This window comes from Poecilia latipinna, unplaced genomic scaffold (assembly GCF_001443285.1).
Source record: "Poecilia latipinna isolate Pla-1442-1.1 unplaced genomic scaffold, P_latipinna-1.0 Scaffold102, whole genome shotgun sequence".
Lineage (NCBI taxonomy): Eukaryota > Metazoa > Chordata > Actinopteri > Cyprinodontiformes > Poeciliidae > Poecilia > Poecilia latipinna.
In genome coordinates, this window is record NW_015112718.1 from 28,576 (window position 1) to 54,369 (window position 25,794).

At 38.0% G+C, this 25,794-nt stretch overlaps 1 protein-coding gene across 1 annotated transcript in view; it reads left to right on the forward strand.

Annotated features, from left to right (window-relative positions):
- LOC106944166 (ATP-binding cassette sub-family A member 1) overlaps positions 1-25,794 on the forward strand; it is a 194,754-nt gene that overhangs the window by 18,442 nt on the left and 150,518 nt on the right. Inside the window, exons 3-11 of the mRNA XM_015027397.1 lie at positions 292-385; positions 793-934; positions 1,023-1,162; positions 4,459-4,577; positions 5,269-5,466; positions 11,685-11,771; positions 11,901-12,096; positions 23,156-23,295; positions 24,029-24,145. Of these exons, the coding sequence (XP_014882883.1) occupies positions 292-385; positions 793-934; positions 1,023-1,162; positions 4,459-4,577; positions 5,269-5,466; positions 11,685-11,771; positions 11,901-12,096; positions 23,156-23,295; positions 24,029-24,145 (1,233 nt within the window). The remainder of the gene's footprint in view (positions 1-291; positions 386-792; positions 935-1,022; positions 1,163-4,458; positions 4,578-5,268; positions 5,467-11,684; positions 11,772-11,900; positions 12,097-23,155; positions 23,296-24,028; positions 24,146-25,794) is intronic.

Genomic DNA, 25,794 nt, shown 5'->3' on the forward strand with positions numbered 1-25,794 from the left:
TTTTTTTTAAAGGGTTCCTTTTTTTTTTTTTTTTTTTTTTTAAAAAAGAAAAAAAACAAATTTTCCCAAAAAAAAAAAAAAAAAAAAAAAAAAAAAAAAGTTAAGGTTTTCATTTACAGTATGGCTTAATTTCTAAAAGAGTTGAAGCACACTGAGAATTTTTATCTTTTGCTTTGTGGAGATTCAGTGTTGACTGATGAGAACACAATGCAAATTACTTCAGCTGGCATGACTTTTAAAGATGCTTTTTATAAGCAAAGCATTTGAATGAAATAAATGTCTGTGTTGCAGGTGCGGCTGGTTGTGGAGCTGGTCTGGCCTCTGTTTCTCTTCTTCATACTGGTGGGGGTGAGGGCCACCAATAAGCCAATTAACAAAGGCCAATGTAAGTACAATAGGTTTATCCTGCATATAAAATAGTCAGGCATTTTTGTTCCTTTGAACATTTGTTCTCTAATGAGTGAGATTTTAATTTAAACTACTTTTTGCTGAGGGAAACATGTCCTAAATAGACACATATATACAAACACTTACTATCACAGCTCAAACTACCAGTCCAAAACAAATTGGATGTGAAATTAAAAGAATCTCATCTTTATATGAATGGATCATAGAAATATAGTCGTAGCTCACACATGCTGACATCTGGATAGTATGACCAGAGTTGATCAAACATTTTAAAGTCAGGAGATCTCATGTAATCGCTAATCTTTACCCTTCAGTAAGGCATGATCAAAGAACATGTGTTCATCTCTTTTTGTTTTTTTTTTTTGTTGTTTTTTTCTGATTCAGGCCACTACCCAAACAAAGCCATGCCATCTGCTGGCGTACTTCCCTGGCTTCAAGGAATTATATGTAACATCGACAATCCATGTTTGAGCCATCCAACTCCAGGAGAGACACCTGGTCAAGTGAATAACTTCAACAACTCCATGTATGCTTTGGGATTACATTCATTGCAGTATTAGTGTGGTGTTTTACTTCAACAATTTGAGATCTTCTGTGTCTTTTCAATTCGCTAGAATTGCTGGGATGTTGATTGAGCTGCAGTCTGTGCTGGCAGACAGGTCTGTTCTCAGTAAGATGCAGTTGCTGGCAGATGATGTTGACCAGTGGACTTCAGTACTGTCTAAAGCGGATCTTGGAAAAGGGAATCGGACTGGTAAGCAGTGGCTACTGGCCAACAGAGGGCGCAAGGGCGTCGCCTCACGACTGACCTCTCATCACATTAGCTCGAAATAATATACAAAATAATAACCAATAATAAAATAAAATATTTGGAAATATTAGTATAATTGCAGTTGTGTCAGATAAATATTTTCTAGTTGATAATGAGTAAAGTTGTTTCGTTCATCCACGTTCTCCAATTGTTTAAGTATTTCCGCCCCAGTGCGCAAAAAACATTTGCCCCTCTCATTAAAAGTTGTACACGCGTAGTCGCTCCTCTTCACTGTGGGGCGCACCACTCCTACGCCCAGAGCTGGATGCAGCTTGATTTGCATACCACCGCCCTCCAGTCAAGTCGGGGCTGACGTCACATCCGTCAGTCATAACGTTCGTCAGTCGAGTCGCGGAAATTGTGACGGTCAGCTAGAAATGCGAAAAGAAGCAAGATATAACAGTAATAATAATAATAATAATAATAATAATAATAATAATAATACAGTTAAGTCGCTTAAAATAATACAGTTAGAGTGAAGAACTAGAGGTGAAAGAGCTCGGACCTGATCTGTCGAACGTCACAAGGCTAGGCTAACTGCATGTAGCAAGGCTAATGCTTTATTCTGCTCTGCCTGCCTCCTTTTTGAAACATCGGTATCTTACCCAGCATGGATTAACACAGTTACGACTAACGAGGTGAGATAGAAGTTACATTTGTAGTGTAGGTCTTCATAATGTTTTTAAGGGTAGAAGAGGCCCTATATAATATAATAGTCTACATTTTATAGTTCCTATGTGAATTATAGTCGTTGCTATTAAATGTATCGCCTCAGTGCATTGGCCATGCGCTCTATGAAGAAGAATCTTTTCAAAACCGTCCCTGACTTAAACCACAATTTACTTCCCTCAAAGGTAGAAGGGCTAAATGTATACAAAAAGTAGAACACCACATGGCATTATAATGTTACTTTCGTGGTTTTCATTCATGAAAATACACTTGTGTGATACCTTGGTATATGTTTTGATTTGATGAATGGCCATTTTTGGACTAAACCCCACAACTGCTAAACATGATGGGAATGCACAGTTTCAGTGGTTTGGGGTATTATTTAATTCTGCTAATTTACTATAAATAAATGGTATCTTCCTAATTAAATAAAATATTATTCATGTTATAGCACCCACCTGTCTTGTGGGTGAGGTCAAATTTGGTATACTCATAATCAGCACAGTGGTACCAGAGGAAAATAAATAAAGAAAGAAAGCCACAATAGCCCTGTCATGACTTTTATTAAACTGCACTCAATCAGGGAAAGTATCCCCTTCATGTGGATGACAAGTTGGAGGATTTGTTAGGCCCCTTTATCCCTTAAAAACAATGGTGTGTGATTATTTATGATGCAATTTGCTATGCAGACTGACAGATCGTTTGTCTTGATAAGCTGCTGTTTTGCATTAGGCTCATTTAGTCTGATGATATTCAGATTTTCATACTGCACCTAATTTGCAAAAAGCCAATAGAGGTAGGGAGGAAGGGAGGGCTGTGCTGCTCAACAAGCGGCCTGTGGGCCATTTGCATTTTGGGGTCGCCGGCTTGTAATATACAAGATTAAATCCATCAAAGATCTGAGCCTGGACATAATTAATGGCACTTGCCGTCTGAGGCGAGAGCACGAAAGATCATTAAGAAGGAAAGGGAATGGAGTGTTATCAAAAAGGCTAAAATGGCAAAGGTGATTGTGTTGTCTTCTCTTTTTTTTTGTTTTGTTTTGACCATGGGCTGATTAAGAAGACCCAGGTGGTCGTTTGTGCAAAGCATGTTCCGTTTCCTGGCCATCCAAACCTCCTGCAGTCATGAAGAGCATAATAATTGTCATCAGTAGAATTCAGAAGGTGAAGGCTGCGTTTCCGACGATGTAATTAATTCTAGTCATTCCCACAATACATCTGTCAGAACCGGACCTTTCCCACCCTATCCAGATAATTGACTGTAGTACCCATATTACAATTACAAAAGCTGTAATTGAATTATTTTATGTGGTCCCTTCATCATCAGCTGCAGCACAAGTTGGACTCCCAGGAAGCAGAAAACACGCACAAGAACGGAAACGGGTGTGGGGTGTAGGCACGCAGGAGTGGGGACCCCTGCTGTGCGGCATCATTGTTTCTTTCAGTGATGAAGTGTAACAATAAGGCGATTTTTTTTGGAAACCGCCTCTCCTTTTTGGCAGCTATTCAACAGAGAACACTTTGGTAAATGCGTAGCATAAAATTGTCTCGTCGTTCGCTCTCATCCAGCTGAGGTGTTCATCCCTCTTGCAAGGGATTTAGCTGTAATGAAGAAAGCTTTTATTTATTTTTTTCTTTTTTTAAGGGAAAAAAAATAGAATAGAATTTGTGTTTCTTTGGTCATTTATTCTCGACCAGTATCCCGTTGAAAGATGACCTCCTTCTGAGTTTCTTACTGGCCAACAGATTCCAATTTAATTTGTCCACGTACCGTTTTGGCTTCCTGTGGAAGAAAACAGGCCCGCAGCAACACAGATCCTCCACTGTGCTTCACAGGGTGCATGAAGTGATTTTCCACATAATCATTATTTGTGCGACATCATAACAATATGCATTGCAGAAAACTCATCTTACCAAAACATGTTTGCATTGAAATCCTCAGTAGAGTTAATGTGAATATAGAACAGAAAGTAGTTTAGCACTTTTCAGAAACAACCCGGATGTGAATAGTGTCCAATGGATTTTTAAAAACAATTAGCGACCAGAAGACCGTGCAATGAGTATACTCAATTTAGAAGTTGTTTTTCTTCATGCGTTCCCTCTTCCAGGAACCAGCCCCTTCATTGAAAGCCAAGCAATTCACCATTTTAAAAAAAGTGATTTTGCTTTTGGTGTTTCACCTTCGGCTTTAAAAGCTGCATGCTGCATGTTTCAAAAATAATATCAGATTGTTGTAGTCTTTATTTACCATTGCATTTAAGATAACATCATCGGCATGTAGAGTTGGGATATTGGATATCCATTACGACACGTGTCATGAGCCTACGGATTAGTTCATTTTTGTTTTTGTGAAGAGGACGCAATCAAAACTCGGAAGGATGAGCAGAGAGTCGTACGTATGCTTGTGACCAAAACAGTCTGAAAATAGTTTTTGTTTAAGACAAAAACATCAAATATGCTTTTTATTCTTTTCTCGAGTTCAGTCGCATTTCTGAACCGCATGTATAGCTATGCCTATACAAAATGTATCTGTAAAACACTGTTTTTCCATATTTCTTTTTTAATTAGTGATCCTAAGACGTACCCTACAAGACAGTGAAACCTTCAGCGCCCATCTGACAGAGGATTTGTCAGTTCCACCAGACGTAGTGCAAAGCCTCATGGATGCGAAGATTCAGCTCGGTTCTGTAAGTAGTCCTCTGCCAAGAAAACAGTAAAGCCACGTTCCCTCGGGTACCCATTCCTTTCATGGTTAGTGTGACCAAAGCAAATTAAAAACTATTATACTTTTTCAAGCAGCAAAATGTGCCAAAAAAATAACATTTCACAGCCAGTCCGGCAAGAGAAGCCTCTGTTTTGACATTCAAAGTGCTCTCCGAAGCTAATTTAACAAAGTGCAGCTTCAGTTTGCTGAAGGCAAACGAGTTTATCCAAACGTCTCCTGCCTGATTGTTTAATGTGCATTAAATGTTATCAGATAACCTGGAAATAATAAAAAAAAACACTTTTATTGAGATATTCATGGAATTGCAGGCTGTTTGATGGCTAGAGAGCCTGGACATGTGAAAACTGTAGCAATATTGTATAAAACGGGTGAGAGGGAATTTTGAGCAGCCAGTCCATGTGCAAGTTAAGAGCATAGAAACTTCCTGTCGTGGGTTGTAATAAAAAATATTTTTTCTTGCATATTGTTTTGATCCATTCATAGCAATTAGAAAAATTATTTCTTTTTCAAATGACCTGGAAAGCTACAAAGAGTTGCTTTGATACATTTCAGTACGTATTTTTGCTACAGGGTTACAACTAAATGGGAGAATAAACCCCTCGTGTGTCAACTTTTTGCCAATGTTGTCGTTTGTTTATTTTTGTTTTTTTCAGACGACAGGCATTCCAAGGCCTGACAATGTGAGGAGCATCTTGTGTGAGGGGACAAATCTGGATGACTATGTCCAATTTAGCAGCCAAGCTGAGAGGGAGGCTTTTCAAAATGTCAGCTGCTCCCTCAGTCAACAGCAGCTGATTAAAACCCAGCAAGTCCTTCTACAAAACGTGGACGTGAGGAAAGTGCTTTCGGAGGTGAGTCTCCTCCTCGCCAACCTCCGCTGAGCCAACATATTTCAAAACTTGTCTAACAAACTTTTGCTTAGCAAGTTTTGAGCACTTTGGAAAAATTAAAAGGAATCTAGGATGATAATAATATTTAGTAAGGGCTTCACACTGACTGGATGTAATAAAACTGGTCATCTTAATAAAAAAAAAAAAAATCCTACTTCGACCTCTGCAACGCTGTATGTTTGGATTAATCAAGGCTGTATTAAAAATAAGAATTTAATGAGAACTGAATTTTTTACAGCGTTCCAAGATGATTTAAGGAGTGGCAATTTTAATAGCTCTAATATATTTTAAGCCTCCTTTTTATGAGACTCAAACAATTTTGGATTTTTTTAATAGAACTGGAATTAAAAGTTAACTCACAGATCGTGGATTCGCCTTAAGAATTATAATTAAAAGAACATCATTTAAAACCTGTAGCATCCAGTCAGCCCAAACTCCATAAATCGTTGATTTACCTAAATACTGTTGCTGTAGTGCAACAGTAGGTTGTCTAAACTCTAAAGTGTTTTTACACAATCATATTTCACAATAAAATCATAAAACAATACAAACGATCTACATTGACCGTTTTCAAGGGGTCATCATTCCAACCACTGGTTTTACCTGCATACTACTATTGACAAACAGCTAACCTGTAGTTAGTTTTACGTTTAAGATTCTTTAAGTTGTAAAACGTAATACAGTAATAAAATTAAATCATAGCTATCCATATTTGACATGCGGGGTTGACCTATAGAAGTTATGTTCGATCATTGTTTCTTTCTGGTTGAATCTGTTGACTTATTTTGCACTAGCAACGACTAAAACTGAATTTGTTTATTTTTATGGCTCATCGCTTAGCATAAAAATTGGAGCAAATTTTTCTATGGCAAAAAGTGCTCTAAAAAAAGTTAAATGTTTGTAGATTTTGACCATCATTTGATAAATTGGTTAAAAGACCATCATCATCATTTTTACCAGAGCGCTTTTTGCATTTGGTTGATTCTCTCCTCGTGTTTTGGTCAGATAAACAGTAAAATTGGCTTTCTTTCACCTCTTCCCAATTTTGCTGTCAGAAAGCAGGACAGAAATTGTGACTGAACAGTGTGTGGCCCATTAAAGTTCTTTTTTTTATAGCGCCTGCTTTAAAAGCACTGGTTGGTGCTTGAATTGGATAAACTAATCACCTTTAGGGTTAACACTTTATTTGAAGGGGGTTGAATAAGACTGTCATGACACTTTCATAAACATGACATAACACCTGTCATGAACATGAATAAGTCTTCATGAATATTTATGACTGTTGTCATAAAGCGTCATTCGGTTAATTATGACACTTTTAATACAAAGTTGACATTATTCAAAATGTCTTTGTTATGCCAACTTGACATTAACCAAGAAATAATTACTGTTTAAACTTTACCTTTAATAACATAAAGTTACCTAATTTTTAAAGTGCAATCAGTAATACTTTTATAACAAATTTATATCAGAAAGTGGCACACAATTATTAAAATACCTTCAAATTAAAATGCATCTGAATTTGACCCTCTGTTATCCTGTACCTCCTAATAAAAACGAGTACTGAGGGAGGTTGGGGACATGGAATCAGACCGAGTCATATTCACTACCAAGACATTCGGTTGGACTAAAGGAAGCTCTGGAAAACCGTTAACTGACTCGGGAAGGGAAAAGATGTTGCTGCGTGGTTTGAGGGGGCAACTGCGGTCCTGAACTAAGAATATTGTCGAAGGGAATTGAAGAAGACTTATCAAAATGTGATTTCATCACTATTACAGAGGTGCCAAGGTGGTTAAAAAGCTCCCCAGTTAGATAGGTGGCACAGAGGAATAAGATTTGGCTTGAGACGCTGAAGCCTCAAGCCAAATCTGTAGGAGCTGTCATGGTCGACGCGTCTGTTTAGTGTCGCATGGAGAACTGGGACATCACTGGTAGGGTGACATCCTGGGCAGATAGTCCTAATTTTTAAGCAGCAGGACCAAAGTGTGTGTCGGAGAGGAAGATCTTACTGACGATTGAACCTTGGACCAAAGAGGAGTCCAAGGTTTTTGTCCCGGCCGTGAAAACAGTGGACAAGGTTTATACCATTGCGGAACTGCTGAGCAGACGCATCCAAAATTTTTGTACTTTACAATTTCTTTTTGAAATAGATAAGATAAAAAACTTTATTGTCCACAGAAATGGAAATGGAGTTTTTGCAATCAGTCAGATGCCTCCAATAAGAACATCAATTATAACACAACATCATAAACATTTCCACATAATGCATAACAGAAAGCTAAAACGTAATCTGCACTGGCGAGTTAATTTATTGATCCTCTGGTTTAGGAATTTGAAAGAATACGGCACACAATAGTTTTTTTTTTTTTTTTACTTCGTTCTACAGCAAAGTATCATCAATCGCTTCCTGGATGGCAAAAGGTCAAACTCACTGCTCAACACATGAGTACATTCTCATCACATTCTGTTCGACGCCAAGCATAATGTACCATGAACAGACTAACTATATTAGATGATACATATTTTGGACAGCAGTAATTAATTTGGAACGCACTTTCATATTTATCAATGTATCGGTCATTGAGTTTTCCATCACTACGTATTGGAAAAAAGATTTGCAGCTGTAACTGCAGCAGTTTTTCCTTTGAAAAACTGTTGGAGTAGGGAGTCTTTTGTAAAAAGAAAATATTAAATTGAATCATTTTTATCCCAATCCAGTTATGTGCCACGTTGTGATGCTCATTTACATGAAACTCTCGTAAAATACATTGAACTTTGTTGTGATTTTAAGGGCGTTTTGTCGAGTGCGGCGTTGATAATGAAACTTCTCTGAATCATATTCTGTCTGATTAATGTAAAAAAAAACTTTCTGAATAGAAAATATGAAGAATTGTCATTGAATACTCTAAGCTAAACATTGCAAGCAATACCAAAACACTGTCGTAGTATTGTCATATGCTTTTTCACCTGTGAACCTGTTCAATATATGCAGCTACATAATAATTACTCTTTAAAGCACATGTTTTCCTAATTTATAAAAAAAAATAAATATCTGCCTCCGTTTCCTTTGGGGGATAATGAAAGCCTACACTTTTCTTTGACTTTATCTTTGAGAGAAAATATATGGGACAGAAAATCCAATAAATAAGTGATAAGGCAGGAAGTTCGTAGGAGAGAGCTTTTTGAACAATTTAAGCCCACAGGCGTTTTCAGACGTAGAAAAAAAAAAAGGGAGGCCCAGACAAGATATGGTGGAAAAGCTCTTCAGCGCCGCAAGCAGATAGATGGAAAAGAACATCAGTGCCTTCACACTTAAAGGTTGACATTGCTGAGTGATTGTGATAACAACAACGGCACAAAGAAATAGACAAAAGGAAGGAGTCAAAGTCTATAAACTGATCTTGATGTAGTTTTTTTGCACCTTTGTGTGTGGAGGAAGTATAAATATGTCGTTCTCAATTATCAGAACTTCCTGTTGTATGCATATTATTTATGTGAGATTGCAATAGTGTTAGAATCCCTGGAACTTCTTCACATTTCGTTAAGCCGCACAAACAAACATTAGTGCATTTTTATTGAGATTTTATGTGATACATGAACACCAAGTGTACAGATTGCGAGGCAGACGCATATCTTTCAGTACTACAATGGGGAAAACAATGTTAGTCTCTGTAAGTACAAACCTGGTAGAGCCATACCCTAAATCAGAAGTTCATAATGTTGGTCCTTGGGGTCCACTGTCCTGCATGCTTTAGGTGTGTCCCAGCTGCTGCACACCTGGCTTAAATGACTGGGTGATTAACAGGCTTCTGCAGCAACTGCTAACGAGGTAATGCAATCATTTGAATCAGTTGTGCTGGTTCAAATAAAACATACAGTACGGCGGGCCCTGAGGACCAGAGTTGGGGGACAGATGCTTGACAGATTTAAATTAATACAGAATTCGAAAACCATCTATCATTTTCCATCCGCTTAAAAATTATGTGGCATTCTGGGTTGGTCTGTCATACAAAACGTCGATCAAACGCGGTGAAGTTTGCGGTCGTATTGTGGTAAAAATCTCGGGGGGATATTTTTCCAAAGCGCCATAAAATCATCCTAATTCTTGCACTAAAACAAAATCTTGCAAAACAGTGACGTTTACAACCAGAAAGCAGTTGTGATTTGTGATGGTACCGACTTGATGTACCTCTTAATTGGACTCCTCATCCGCTGATCATTACCAGGTGATTTAGCGCCATCTTCCTCAAAATTAGGAGACTCCAGTGAATCCCATTTTAATTTCCTTCTCTCATTAACAATGAAAGTAAATATCCCCTTCCATTTAAATAAAATATTCAAGCTTTTATTTGAACAAAGTGGTTTGTTTACTTTTTTCCTCCTAAAAATAGTTCCTTATAAATATCCTTTGTGTATTATCCAGACATGACATCTACTCTCAACTTTGTTGACCCTTGTTCTTCATGCGTCCCTATGCTTTGGGAGTTAAGCCGCCAAAGACGAAGCAGACACTCATAATAAAGGCTACCGCTGACACTTGATGCATGAAGCTGACGGTGGTTAAAAGGGCGTGCCATTTATTTCCCCCTGATCGCATTCATATCGTAGGCTTTCAGAATGTCACAGGAACGCTAAGTAGTGCTAATGCCAATCTAATGCAATTGTGTTTGACCAACGCTGAGACAAAGGTTATAATTACATCAAATTATGAGGGAACATAAACTACCCTTCGTGTTGACTGGCAGTAAAGATGTCACATCACCTTAAAATCGTGTTGTTGTTGTTGTTGAGGATTGATCTTGTGATGAAAACTTTGCTACAGATCTTTTAACATTGAGCAATGAAGATTTGTCTTCTCATCCTCCTCACCGGTTGTGGTAGCAACAAATACTTGCATCCTAAGTTAGAGAGGTATTTGTCCAATTTTAGGTTTTTAAACTTTTAAAAATTGGTTGCCATTCTTGCCCAAATGGACCAGACCTCTTTTTCTCCACCTGAGCACGCGCTCTTTCCCATTTTCAACAATAATTGAGAGATTGTCAGTCATTTTGAATGTGTGTTGATATTAATAGCCGATATTTATTTCCATCTTATTTCTGTTTGTCTCTCTGAAGGAGTAGGGATGGAGGTGGGTCATGTGGTATTTGTTTGGAGACGGTTATCGTGATGCAGTTCAGGGTTAGGGGGTGTTTAACTGAAGCAGAAGCTTTTATATAAAAAACAATCCAATTTGAAATGCTTCAAATGTTAAAAATCTGGTCAGTTTATTATGTTACCTTTTAAGGTTGTGAATGAAATATAAAAATGCTACCTTTACATAATTTAGGGGAACACACTAAACTACATGTTATCTTGGTGGTTGTAACAATGCTGTTTAAAAAAAAGAAGAAAAAAAGAAATATGATGGTAGTTTTTGTTTTTATATGCTGGTAAAGAAAACCGACAATATTAAGCATGACACATTAATAACCATCAAACTGCACATTGTAATAATTGAGTAAAATATGCAGCAGCTTAGATTTATGTTTTCTAAGCACAATTAAAATACCGGACATGCTGCTGCACAACTAGATTTTTCAAGGCTTTTGTGCCAGTGAAAATATTTTTTAATCAGGGAAGCACATTAGTAAGTCTGTTTGGAAGAAAATGAGTGTGACCCTGGAAATTTTAATTCAAAAGTTCAGATGGAGCTGGCCCACCGTCCCCCTAACATGACAAAGGACTGCCATGTTTTGAACTCCCACGGAAAAAAAGAAAAGAACAAGGGGATGGGAAAGGATGAGGGAACGGATGAAAGGTGTTTTTTTCCTTCCTTTTTCTTATTCACATTACCACCACTTCAGTGTAATTGGACTACAGAAGGTAATACAATTTATGAAGAGAGGATAGGTTTTTTTCTTTCTTTTTTTTTAAAACAAATACAAATTTGAACAGGTTCACTTTTGCAGCCTCACATAGGATTCATTCCTGAACTGCACTGTATTCAGCTCCATTCAGCTAATAGCTGTCTTGCTGCAAATTTTCCTACATGTGCTATGGACGTCTGTGGCTCCTCTGTAACTATAACTATAACTGTAACTACTTTGGCCAAGTGACATGACTTCTGTAATGTTGCTGATAATTTTACTGTCAATGTTTGCGTTGTGGCTAATATCTCTCCGTTTCAATTATTCCTCAAGATCCCTTCAGCTGCAGACCTGAATCCAGTGGACACAGAGGCACTAATGACAAAAACCAGTGCAGACGCACTGCCATTGATCGAGAATGTTAGTGTTAATTATCCTCACTCTTTTTTTCTTTTGAAGAATCTAAATATCCTCTAGATGATAGGAATGTTATGTAAAAATAGTTTTTCCTCCTTCTCTTTTTTTTGTTTTTTGTTTTTTCTCAACCAGGTGGTCAGGCTGCGGAACTCCATGAACTTTAAGGCAGCAGAGTCCCTGGATTTTCGGGACGACATGTTTGGGAGCGTCAACATGCTGCTCTGTGGGAAGCAGCCTAACCTCAACTTCACCAAGATGACCTTCGGTTTTCCTTCACCTACGCAGATGGCTAACAATACGTCAGCTTCCAGCATGGGCAACAGTTCCGGTAGGTGCCGTAGGGATGTAATTTCTTTGCGACATGCAGTCGCTCAGATCCTGTTTTCCAGCTGTAGGTCTGCACTAAATTTGATAACAGCATCCAGCAAAAGTAGAGGGGAAAAAAAAAGAAAAAAAAAAAAAGAAAAACAGAAGCCTGTGATGCTTAATGCGGGATGTCACAGGGATTGATTTGTGGTAATTTTACTGCCCCACATTGCTTTTCATTGTGCTGCATTCTGAAAGTAGGAAATTGCTGGGAATTACACAGGATTATCATGGATGGCAGAACATCCCTGAGTGTTCATAAAGGCTCCGTTTTATCTTTTTTGTATGAGAATCCGAGGCAGTTTTGGTTGAAAATTGTTGAGGAAAAAAAAAAATCAGAATTTAATCATGCCGTGCACCAGAAATGGACAATTTATCATGTTAGGGGAGCTGTTGAAGAGACAAACACTCAAAGTAATTATATTTCAGCAATTACACAGTTCAGACAGATTGGAGGGAAACCTCGTGCATTTCCTGTTTGCTGGTGGGGAAGAGAAGATGAATTAGCAGGGCATGGTTGCGCAGTGCTGCCAGCTGTGCAGGTTGCACAGGATGCGGCCACTTGCGCACATCCAGAAGCAGGCACCTGTGACACAGTCGGCCCCTTCGCCGGAGCTCAGAAACTGGGCTTGATTAGCGATGCATCCTTGCAGATTGAGTCTGCGGCCCGGCATCTGCTGTAACCAATCAAATCAGCTCGATTCATTCCATTTAAAAGCTGTTTGGTCCCCGAACCGACAGAATGATGTTTCGTTAATGCAAAGGAAATTCCACATCAGATTCTCCCAAGCGGGAGTGAATGTTTGGATGGACCAGAACCACATGGTGCACACATACAGCATGCTAAACTTGGACACACTGCTTTCAAAACTTCCCACAGAGGACAGATGGTCCACGAAAAGTCTTGATGAAGATTTGAGTCTGAATTAGCATTTTGTGATATTTAGAAACTGCAATGCTACCGTGGCAGCCATGTTCTTCAACTAGTTGGTAATTATAGTGCTGGGTTCAACTATTACCGGGATTTCTGTGAAGATGGCTGAGTTCACCTACAAGTGGTTTCCTGAACAGTTTTGATTTTTGTTTAAAAAGGGTCTGGTGGTTTGGTGTGACCTGTCAATCATTGCTGCCTTAAGTTTAGGGGGGGCAAAAATTTGAGTTTTCATTTGAGAGTCAAACTTGTGGCTGGTTAAAATGGTGACGGTTCCAAAGCAGATTTGTAGCACTTTAAACATTTACAGTCTTTCATGATATTTACAATGCCACCACTTTTCCATGACATATTTATTTAAATAGAAGTGTTACTTTCATGAACATAACGGACCACATTGCCCTCAGATGTTCAGGAATAGTACTGTTTTACATAAATTGGCCAGAAGGGGATTTTGCTTGGCCACAAGCTGTACAATTAAAACACTATTTTAATTAAAACATATATATTTTCAACACACAATTTCATAAAATTAGCTTTCAATAAAGCGAGGCAAGAAAAGCTATTAGTTCAGCTTGGCGAACAATCGGATTGCTGACGTCTGATTGGTTGTTTGGACTGTCGCTAAACTGGGGCTTTTCCCCTGAGAAATTTAAATCAAACCGAAGAATCGTTTAGGCCAGCCAGAACGACGGACGCCATGATGGATGCTAACATGAATGCCAAAAAGATGATCATCTTCAGAATGTAAACTGGTTCAGATCTGTTTTTACAGCCTATTCTGCAGATGCTTCCTCAGTTAAGTAAAAACCCAACACAGCAGCAGTCACACAAACAACATGAAATGTAATCCAGATGCCTGAAGGACACCCGTCCAACCAATTACACGCTATGTAATCGTCATGAGAATGTCAAGCCGTCGTACTGCTCAGGAGTGAGACGGATTGTGTCCCTTTTATGAAATCAATCCTAGAGCAAACATAAAAGTTAGTTAAAGTTAGTTATTCACAGTGAAACTGGTCTTTTAGTGGTAAGGGCAGAAATGCCACTCACCAAAGCCTTCCCACGGATTTCCTATACATTAGGCGTACATGTTTTAGATGTTTGTCTCCCGTATTGATAATTCGCCGCAGTGCAGGAATCCATCAATATTGTAAAGTTAAAACTTCCTCCACACCGCTGTGTGCCTAGTTGAAGTGTGAAGCTGCTGATTAGAGATTTATTCCAAGCAGTAACACAGAAAACTGGTTCATTTACACAAGTTAGAAGAAACTGGAACACTTCCTGCGATTATAACACAAGTGTACTCATGCTTGATTGATTTAATTAGTAAAAGCTGAAATGTAGATTACATAAACAGTTGTGCATCAGCCTTTGATCTAACCTGGTGTTCTCATTGCAGTAAAGCTCGTGTTTGATGTCTGAATTATTAGTGTATAGTGTAAAGGTTGAGGACTCTATCAAGGTGAAATGGGCGCACAGGGTATGCATGCAAGGATTTTTGTTTCTCTTGTCTATGGAGCAATTTGTTAAAGACAAAAGGAAGGAAAGTGCAAATAAGGTACATCCATGTCCTGCATAATAATTTGAAATGATTAAAGTGCATTTAACATATCTGCTTCTGTTGAAGATAACAAATACAGTGGGTTGCTCATTTTGAGACTGGGTTGCTAAAAGTTCTGATTTTTATTTATTTTCATAATTCCTGAGAAACAAATATAAAATATGTCCAGTCTTTGTAGTTTCACCAACAGACTTCTTTAGTTTTACCTTTTATTTGCTGTTATGAAAATATTTTTAGAACCTAGTTTGTCAAAAGATAAAAAAAAAAAAATGTGTCAACTGCTTTTGAAAAACATGTCAGAATTCTCAGAAGCCTGAGAGATTTTGAGTATGCAGTTGTATTTATTTATTTTGTTTTGGTTAAAATCAGCGCTTGCCCTCTTAAATACTTTAAAAAAGAACTCAATAATATGCAACCTTCAATTTTGAAATGAAATTACTGGAAATAAATTAACTGGTTAATAAATTACCCTTTTTGTATATATTTGTAGTTGAAACTACAGATAATTTTTTAAAAATTGTTTTTAATAAAAAACAAAACAAAAACTATGTATCCATAAAAGCACAACTCCAGGTTACGGTGTGGGGAGCTTAAAGAATAACTGAATGAGCTTGCACCATAAACGCTCTGAGCCTTAGATGTGCAGCGAAACATCTTGTAGCCCTGTGCTCATTAGAGACCCCACAGTCCTGTTTCATTAAATGCTTGCTCTTTGGAGAAAACTGCACAAAATTAGATTCTAATAAGAAGCTGCTATTCCTTGGGAATAAAGTTACTCTGCGGAGTGAAACTGCATGCTCATGCCAGTGCAAATTAGCGAAGACAGCGTACCCTACTTACATAATAAGCAGTAACATCTCAGTTAGCATGCTAATGGCTTTTTCAGATCTGCTGTAGCATTTCATTGTGTTGGTCTATGTAAATGGTCCTGGGGTATGCAGTATGTCTGCATAATGGCCAATTATGCCTCTTGTGTAAGTCTAAAAGTACTCTCAAGAGGACCAGGGAAACAGAGGATAGATCTCCGGTTTTTGCCAATGAATCAGCAAAATCTCTTTATTGGTTAACTTTGGAGAATAACCTTTGTGTTGCTTTCGTAAAGGAAATGGAACTATATTTCATAGAAATATTGCACTGGTTGTTTTCTCAACTACTTATTCAATGGCGGCTCACTTCAAAATGTGAAAAACTAAATTTGTTTCACATTCTGGATGAGCAATGTTTGCTTTTCATCCACATTTGAGGATTTTCATAAAAGAACCACATCCCATTTGGTGTCCAGACTTCAGTAGGTTAGAGTCCAAGATTTGACAACAAGAAACAGACATTCAGTTCCAGGCCGGAAACAAGAAGGAAACAAAGGTTCATTTTATAATGGATAAATAACAACAACAACAAAAAAACACATTGATGCTCCCTAAAAACCTTTGGAAAAATATTGAGTGAACTGACAAGTGAAAAATAATATTTTCAGAATCTTGTTAAATCTCTTGTAAAGCTAGCACAGAGTCATATAAACATTCAAACATGCTGGGGGTAGCCCAAGGCTACTTTCCTCCTAAAAGCCGTGGATGACTTTCCATAATTAATGAAATCCATTAATTCTCCTCCAAAAAATATAAATATATACAAACAAAATGAAAGTTTTGGAATAACCTTTCAGTGAGTTCTTTAGATGGTCCTTTTCTGACGTCCTGAATGAGTCACCAGTAGCTACTCTTAGTAGCCCAGGCACTCCTGAGAAGTTTTTCGATTATTCCATGTTTCCTCCATTTGTGAACAGAGTTTCTCTGTGGTTCATTTGAGTCCTACAGCCCTAAAATTTAGCTTTAGCACTCTCTAGAACCTTGCAATCATTTGTCCGCCTTCATGTTATCGAACAGGTTCCATGTATGTGATCTCAATGGTTGAGATAAACCTCAACCATACCTTAAAAAATGTTTCAATTTTTTTTATTTGCTTTTGTCTAAGTCTGCATATATTCTGTCTCTCTAAGCAAATGAAATAATCCGGAAACGGCATTTGCCGTTTTCCCCGGTTATCATTGTCTGATATTTGAATTGGCTTGATTTCAATCTTTCAAGTATAACCAAATAGGAAAAACAAGATGGGTTACTGAAGTGAGCAAACACTTTTTTATTTTCCAAAGCATCGTATAAACATAAACTTAATGCTTATACGATGTTGTTTTGAGGTGAGCTATCAAACAAGAAAATATATGTGGTGTTTGTGCAGTCTTTCATGTGGTTCATAGTTATTTTCTCAGTATCTCAGTGCGTCATGCTGGTGGACTAGGTTGACCATAAATACACGCAGAGGCTCGGAACCTGTAAACAAGGAACGACACGGACGCATATACTTCTCCGTCTTTTAAATTAAATGCATGACAAATCACAACTGTGTAAACTATTACACCATAAAATGTTTTCATGTAACAGCTGGAGCTCACCCAGGAGTCCAACGGGCAGCTGTTGTTTATGTAAAATGTCTGTTACGTCATGGCTTAGCTAATCATTATGCCGTTTTTTTTTTTTTTAACTTCCTCTTAAAATACCATGCTGCACATTTAGTTTTATTTTAATAGTATCTTTTGTTACCTTTGACATTTTTTTTGTTGAACATTTTACTTTAAAAATGACCTACTCTAACATAATTCTATCTTAATTTATTGCATCACAGTTCTATCGGTGCAGATCAGAGGTTGTTAAATTTCTTGTTCAAAGGTCCAAATGCAAAAAGCAAGTGGAAGCCAATACATATGGTTAGAAAGACAAATATAGTTAGAAATATAAATGTCTGTGTGTGTGTGTGTGTGTGTGTGCGTGTGTGTGTGTGTGTGTGTGTGTGTGTGAGTTTGACAGCACTGTTTCACAGAGGTACTGAATTGAGCCCCTCTCTAGGGTACAACTCAAATTGATTAAATTTGTCAGGTAAGTTGAGGGGCTGGCTTAAGGCTCCAAGCAATTATTTTACCGTGGCTAAGGCTAGTGTATAGACCAGCTTGTTGTTTTGTCTTGTTTCAGTGTCTGTTCGGTAATAAACTAAGCTTCTGTTGTCAAAAAAAAAAAAAAGCCACAGAGACTTGGAGAATATGTCACCTCTGTAATCTGATGTTCCCTTCAGCACAGAAAATATACAAAAATGATTTATCTTTCCCAAGACACAAAGGTGATTCATATTAAGCTGCAAAGCATTTCTCACTGTCACCTTTATTCTCACTTTATTGTCGAGAAACGCCACCTCTCGCTTTGATTATCAGAATACATTTATGGAGGCAGGAACAAAACTGCGCGTGTCTTTTTATTTAGTCCATTTGTCAATTGCTCGCAAGTTTATTAAAGCACTTGACACAATGACAAATCCAAGAATAACAGTGAGCGTTCAAATGGGGTTTTTAAATGTCTAATGTTGGGAAGAGCATGGTGTGAAGAAGCAGTTTGTTACAAAGTTGAGGGGCAGACCCAACGAAGGCCTGATTTTCCCCTTTACTGTGATATTTTACAAGTGAACTGGCCTAAACAGGATCAGAATTACAATCAATCTTCTGCTCTCCCGGGAGAAAGGTTTTACTGATAGACCGGCCCACCAGGTCATGTCTGCATGTTTGCACTTAACAGAAGTCATCCCACTGGTGCCAATTCAGCAATTTTCTCGCTATATTGAGTATCATTTCAGGCAGCAATCGTCCAAAATCAGTATTGGCAGGTTAGGCGTTTTAAAAAGATCGGCGATCGGCCAGAAAACTGCAATTGGTGCGCCCCTAATGATGTGTAACGGTTATGTATGAGGACAGAGATTACAAAATATCTTTTCACAGATTTAGAAAGATTCAAATGATTCATTCTATTCATGCAAATGGTGAGGAACAAATTTCATCAGGTGTTTTCATCATTTTCCTTCTCTTCATCAATATTCTTTTGTAATAAATATACACATTTACCCTGCTGTGGAAAAAATAGAGTTGGATAAATAAGTTACTAACATTTTAACGTACTTCATTAGGTATTCTATTTAATGTTGGGAGTTGTAAACACACTACTTTTCTTTTCTTTTCTTTTTTTTTACTCCTCCAGACTATGAAATTACTGCCTTAAAGCTAAATTTTAACTTCTATTTAATGCCCAAAATTCACATTTGTTTTGTGAAACATAAAGCACATCTGTTTTTGTCCCATCAGCAGAACAGCTGGCCAAGTTTAGCTACACAGCAGTCTATTAAACAAAACAAGTGTCGATTTTACTCAAAAGAAAAACAAGCCCTGCAGCTTTGTGGGCTGAAACAATAAGTAAATAAAGAGAAGAAGTTATGCATTTGTCCTGTCGGCTTGGATTTCATTATTAAAATGCTTGACAATCAAGTTAAAACAAACATGGTTGGAGAAATCTCTTTTTCAATTGCTCATTAAAAATGGAAACCTAAGCAAATTTTGAACTTAAGCGTTGAGATTCTTTGAGGATCAACATTATAGACCAATTTCCCATTTATCATTTCATATTCTGAAATGATAAATGGGAAATTGAGTTCATGGAAAATGCTGGATAATTTCAATTCGGCTATGGTTGTTTCGTATTTGGGTTACTGATATTTTTTTCTATCAACACAGAGCTTGCATCTGCATCCACAGAGAAGATTGTATTGCCAACATCAGAAAGGACTGTCATAGTTTATGCAGTTTAAAGAGGATTTGACAACAATGAGGAAATGAACAATATGTCCGGGTCATGAGACAAGACATAGGGCGAATTTTTTATTTTGTTTTTATTTTTGTAATCACTGTTTCTCTCCATGTGAGTCTCTTCAGGTTTAAATGCTGTTAGTCTTACACCAGATGTGATGCAGACCTTCGGGAGGGTTGCTGGTGCCTATCTCCAGCTAACGTTCTGGGCGAGAGGCGGGGTACACCCTGGACAGGTCGCCAGTCTGTCGCAGGGCAACACAGAGACACACGCTCACACCTAGGGGCAATTTGGAGAGGCCAATTAACCTGACAGTCATGTTTTTGGACTGTGGGAGGAAACCGGAGTACCCGGTGAAAACCCACGCATGCACAGGGAGAACATGTAAACTCCATGCAGAAAGAGCGGGGCCAGGAATCGAACCCAGATCCTTCTTGCTCCAAGGCAACAACTCTACCAACTGCGCCACTGTGCAGCCCCATTTCTGTACAGTCATATTTTTTATTTTTTTTATTTTTAAATCGCTGAGTTATGAACGCTGGGCTTAGCTGCGGGGTGGAAAAAAGGCCCCTGTGCCATAGATGTTCTAGATAAGTAATGGAGCAGTTTTGGTAGGTTGCCCTCGCCTGGGAAGGTTCACCATTGCCCCATGTTTTCTCCAAAAATATCTTCGCAACCCGTTATTAGCTCATAGCTCTTATTGATTTTGTTTCTCATCAGTGCTTGAGATTCTTTAGATCAGGGCATGAAGTGTTGCTTTTTAAGATCTTTTGTTGAGAGTTTACTTCAACAATCATGATCAAATACATTGATATCAACAATTTGCATCACATTTGCATATTATGTTTCATTCTTCCATCAAAAATAGTTGGTAGAAGTATAAACTTACTATATTCTTAAGCCAGTCAACTACTGCTCTATTATTTACAAAGGTTACCATTTCAAAAAAAAAAAAAAAATCAGTCATGCTACTGCAAAAATAAAATATACACAAAAGTTTAAATATTGCAAAACAGAAACAAATCTTCAGCTGCAATATTTTGAATATGTCTCAGTGTTTACTGTCCAATATTAAGCAGCTGTTCAAATGATTCAGTGGTTCTACGGGTCTGCCAGTAAAGGACTTGGAGTGAAACTGAGTCAAAATTATGGTCAGTGCCTGTTAATGATTTGAACGAGGCAATTCTATTTTCACAAATATTATTATTATTATTATTTTTTTTTGATAGATTTGTTGTTTACTCTTAAAAGACTGATTACATGTGACAGGGGAAAACAAACAACTAAAATATTCTTGCCTGAATAAATGTTTTCATCTGGCCCTACCTAATCTCTGAGAAGCTTGCTTTTTCTTTTACTTCAGACAATATGAATCCTGGGATTGTCTTCAGAAACACTGACAGGACAATTTATGCCTGTGGATGTAGTGAAATCAGAAGTTTATTGTCTTTATCTTGTCACCTGCTGTGTAAAACTTTCTTACTGGCAGTCTGCAGCTGCATTCAGTCAAACCCTGACATGTCTCACCGGGCGGCTGGTGAGACATGTCAGTATTGCTAATGTTTTTTTTTTTCTTCTTCTTCTTTTGTGAAACACCATAAGCTTATAAAGGATATTTTCTAAAGAGGAGTTAGTTTTCCAATCAAACCAAAGCGCATGTTGAACAGACGGTTGCTGAGCTGAACGTAATCCACACTGCTCATTTCTCGAGTGTTAGGATTGCAGAAAGTGCCATCGCTGCAGCTTGCGAAGAGAACAGGTGGCCGGACCCAACCTAAAGGGAGGCCATTAGCCGTGTGTGCACCGACCTCCCTGGAGCACCAGGGAAAGATGACCAGCAGGCAGAAGGGCTAACATTTAATTGCACTAAAAATGGCCTCTAAACTACCTCTGATGGGAGACATGGCTGCCCTGGTGAAATGAGAGTAGAGAGCTTGGAGGCACCGAAGTCTTGATGGTAAAAAAAAAAAAAAAAAAATAGATGTGGCAGGAAAAAGCAACGATGCACTGACAGGCGTCGGAACAACGGGGAGAGCCAGACGGCCCTATTGAATGGCAGATGACGCACCACATCGATCGGTTGCTTGATAAAGTACCGCACTTCAAGAACGACTCATTCGGATTCAAAACAAGTAAAATGAAAGTTACAGAACAAGCCTTCGATGTGCTCCAGGTGCTTTTGCTCACAGCACAGACCTCATGTAACTTACAGCACTCTCACAACGTAGCAATATTCAGGTTGGCAGAAAAGTTAAATTAATAATGATCTTGCTGCTTCTGTGCTTATCGATTCTTCTTCCTTTTTTTTTTTTTTACTTGGTTGATAGAAGTTTTTCGGTATGTAGTCTGGTGTGGACCCTTGACTTGTGTTTACTTCAGCCTGTCAGTGTTTTTCAGTAAAAAACAAAACATGATAAACACATCCTCTCTGCAACTTTCTTTTTCCAAAGCTGCTGTAGTTATAACTAAATCGGTGTCCATTCAATTGAGTGATTTTTATTCACTGACTAAAATTTCCATTGAACGTTTCACTAATAAGGTCACATTGAATCCTCCCAAGTATGGTAAACAACCACTTACTCTCCAACTTTGAACCAAGTTTTCCCAACCATCTAAAGCTCACTCGATTCTGATCTTTCAACCAGCAGTTGTATTATTCTTCCAACAATATGTGGTAAAAGGCTAAGTGCTCAAAACCACTTCATTTCAAAGCGTTGTCATAAATGCTTTCATAATTTCTTTTGTTTCAAAGTACCTGCAAAAGTTTAGCAAAGAAATCACCTACATCTGCCAAGCCAGTGACTGTAACTGATTGGAAAATGAACAAGTCCTTAATCAAGGCTACGGTTTATATAAAGACATCTGTGCTGAAGTGCTCTGATTGGATCGATATTTTCCCCTTGTTGACAATCTTTCTTTCTTGCCATGTTCTTTAAAGCCATTTGATGTGTGTCTTCCTCGCACTTCTTAATGTTAACTGCTGCTACTAGGGAGATTCTCAAACATAGAACCCCTCAAACGGCGCGTCTGTACGTCAAACACATTGGGTTCGTTCTTATTTCCTGGCCATATTTCGTCAGCAACAGAATGGCGAGACGACAACACAACACTATTATTTGTTCAGGTCTTCAAACAGGTATACAATAAGCATATTGTATATTTCATTTCTAACTTTGATGGAAGTTAGAAATCAAGTTTCAAACTAATGAAGGGATAATTTGTGTGATTTTGCCTGAACAAACATTTATGGTTGAATAGGGCTCCACAAACTTCACAAATTTGAAGGATACTTGCGCGAAAGGACGAGGACTGTCGTTTGTCGTCGTAGGAACATCATAAAAATGTTCTTTCTCTCTCCCAGTTGGCCTAAAAATTCATAATTTAGGAAGGGGTCATTTACCTTTTCACATAACCAGGTTGGTTTGGATAGCTGTTTTAATTTTAACCTGCTTTTTGTATTTACCCTGAGTCTTTAATATTAAAACTTAATTCAATATTTTATTTAAATAGGCCTCAGGTTTATGCCAACTCTTAACACTGGATAGTTCTAATTAGTAGTTGTTAATATCAGACTTCTTTTAGCAATAAAGAAGCTTTTTTTTTGATAGTATTTGTGTTAAAAATTCAAAATCTGTAAAACATTCACGCCGGATGAACATTTTTTTCAGAAGCGTTGCGTATCAAATTAAAAACACACGGTTTATGTTCACAAATTATTTCTGAAAAGACGAGAATTAAACGCTCACAAATGCAAGACGGCTACCACATGTTGAACTCCTGTTTGTCAATGTTCTCTTGGCCTTTGATTTGACTTTCCCAAACTTCTCCGCTCACCTCCTGTCTTCCGCAGATGCCTTTTGTCAGAGTCTTGTCGACACCCTGGAGGGCACACCTGGTCTGCGCTACATTTGGAGCACCTTCAAGCCATTATTGCAAGGGAAGGTCCTCTACACACCTGATACACCTGCTGCTCGCCTCCTGGTGAAGGAAGTAGGTTCAGAACAAAGAGAGAGAGAGAAAAAGCAGGTTATGTTATTGGGTTTTATCCCTCCTGCAGATGCAGGCTGCATTTTATATAGCTGGAAATCAGTTTTATTTGGAGTATATATATTCGAATATATTGTTTGGTGCATAATTAATTGTGACTAGAGGATGCTTTCTATTTGTATAAAGCCTGTATGTCACACTTTACTAATGGGGCTGAAGAAAAAAAAAATCAAATATGTAGACTTGAGGCCTTTTTAATGAATGTTTTATCATTTCATGACATGATTTTTCTCCAAGAGATCAGCAGAATTTCAGGCGAAACAAACTCAATGTGAAGGGTGAATTTTCCACAGAGATTGTATAATGAGGGCGTGCAAAACCTGCCAGCTTCCCAGCCACCGGCCCGGTGCTCTACTCAAGCCGACCCTTTTCACACCACACACTAAATGCTTACAAGTCGGTGTTATAGAGCAAAAACAAGAATTTACTTTCACCCCCAGGGGCTTTGGGGGTCAGAAGCAGGATAAGAAGTGGTTGTGGAAGGAGGTTTTAGTGGAGTTGTGACGTAATGAGTTCCTCCTGAGAGTGAAATTGTAGAGCACTTTAATGCATGTGTTGGCTTCTTAGTGCCTCCCATTGAGAGGAAGGAAGGATGAGTTGGAGTTTTTTTTTTTTTTTTGCTAAACATTGTTTGTTTTTGTTTTTTTTTTTTTGTGTATTTTGTTTTTTGTTCCAGGCAAACAGCACTTTCAACTCCCTGGCCATGTTAAAGGAGCTGGCAGATTCTTGGGATGAACTTGGCCCACGTGTCTGGGATTTTCTGCAGAATAGCACTCAAGTCAACACGCTGCGGGTGAGGCCCAACGAAGCAGATCCACACCGAATTACCGCTGTCCTGTTTTGTTTTGTTTTTTCTCATTTCGCTTAGGTTATCTGAAAGGTTTTCTTCGTAATTTCAAGGTAAAAGAGGAAAAAAAAGTGTACTTTTTTGACACGATTAAAAAAAAAAGTTGTGGTTTTTTGTATTGCCTCTTGTATAGGCACAAGTTGATCAATTATGCATCTATCTATTTATCGTATATACCTACTTGTCGCTGTAGGGTGCCCGTCTCCAGCAGTCATTGCTAGTCCGGCAAAATGCAAAAGAACACAGGACAAACAAGCACGTGCACTCACAAACTAATACTTACCTACAGATAAATTATTATTTTAAAGTAGTTCAGATCTTTGTAACAGTTACGCTGACCTGTAAGTTGTTGCTACTAGATTTTAGAACAATTGCATCGCTAAAAAATGAATAAGTACTATAACTAACTATAAATCTGTAGTTTTTTTTATATACTCCAAATCACAAGATGCCTTCTTTTAAAAGACGAGAGGCTTTAAAAGCCTGATTCTTCCTGGGGCCAGGAAGCACAGAGCCTGACAGCTGACTGAATAACGCAGCTGTGTAGAACGAGAGGAACTACTACAAGGTTCATTAGGCCGGATGAAACTAAGCACCGTTTCTGGCATCTCATTAAAAAGGAGCTGCATGAAGTAAACTTTTAGATGTTTTACAAGTGTCTTAGTCTGTTGTAAACCTTAAAGCTGAACATCTATCCATACCAAATTGCAGTCTGTGGATGCCTGAAGGAAACGGTTTTAAATGACCAATTTACACTTTGCAAAAAACCCTGTCTACTTTTGTCTGCAATGGGTTTGTCTTGGCATTTAGTCCCGAGTCAAATGACAGAGGAAAATTACCTAGCAGTTGCTTGCTTCAGCAGAGATGTAAAAAAAAAAAAGGATGCACATATGAGGGCACTTTTTTTTAGTTTTCGCCGAGCCTCGTGTGCTTGGAAGTGCAGACCTGTTTTTTTTTTTTTTCTCTCGCCACACAGTCCAGAGTCTCACACGAGGCCGAGTCTGACACTAACAACAACAACAACAACCCAGGGATCAAAAGATGAGCAGGATCAATTTTAGCAGCCTGCACTGCATTGTCTACAGCTCTCTCTCTCCTGTAGGCCCTACTCCTGCAGTTCAGTCAAAAATAATGAACAAATTGTCTCTGAAAATTGTTCTTATCAGCAATTGGGTTCCACTCCAGCCCACGGGATGAAATTCTTTTGTTCTTAAGAAGTGTAAAGGCTGTTCTTTTTAAGAGAAAATAGGAATTACTTAACGTACATCGCCAGTCAGATGATTACATGAACTCAGCGTTGGCATACATTTGGTAATTAAGCATTTTACTGATGATCCATTTAAGTCATTGTTTTTGCAGAAAAAAAAAACAAACACACACAAGAATAGGGTGCACAAGTTTGAATTAATTGTAGATTGTAGCTACTATACATGTTCAAATTCTATATTTTTTTTTCTGTTTTATTAAAGTATCAATGGAAAAACCACTACAATTATGCAGTTGTTACAAGGATCGGCATATTTTTCTGTGGAAAAATAAAAAAAAACTAAAATAAGAGGTAGGTGAATGAAGCTGCAGGTGAACATATACATGCT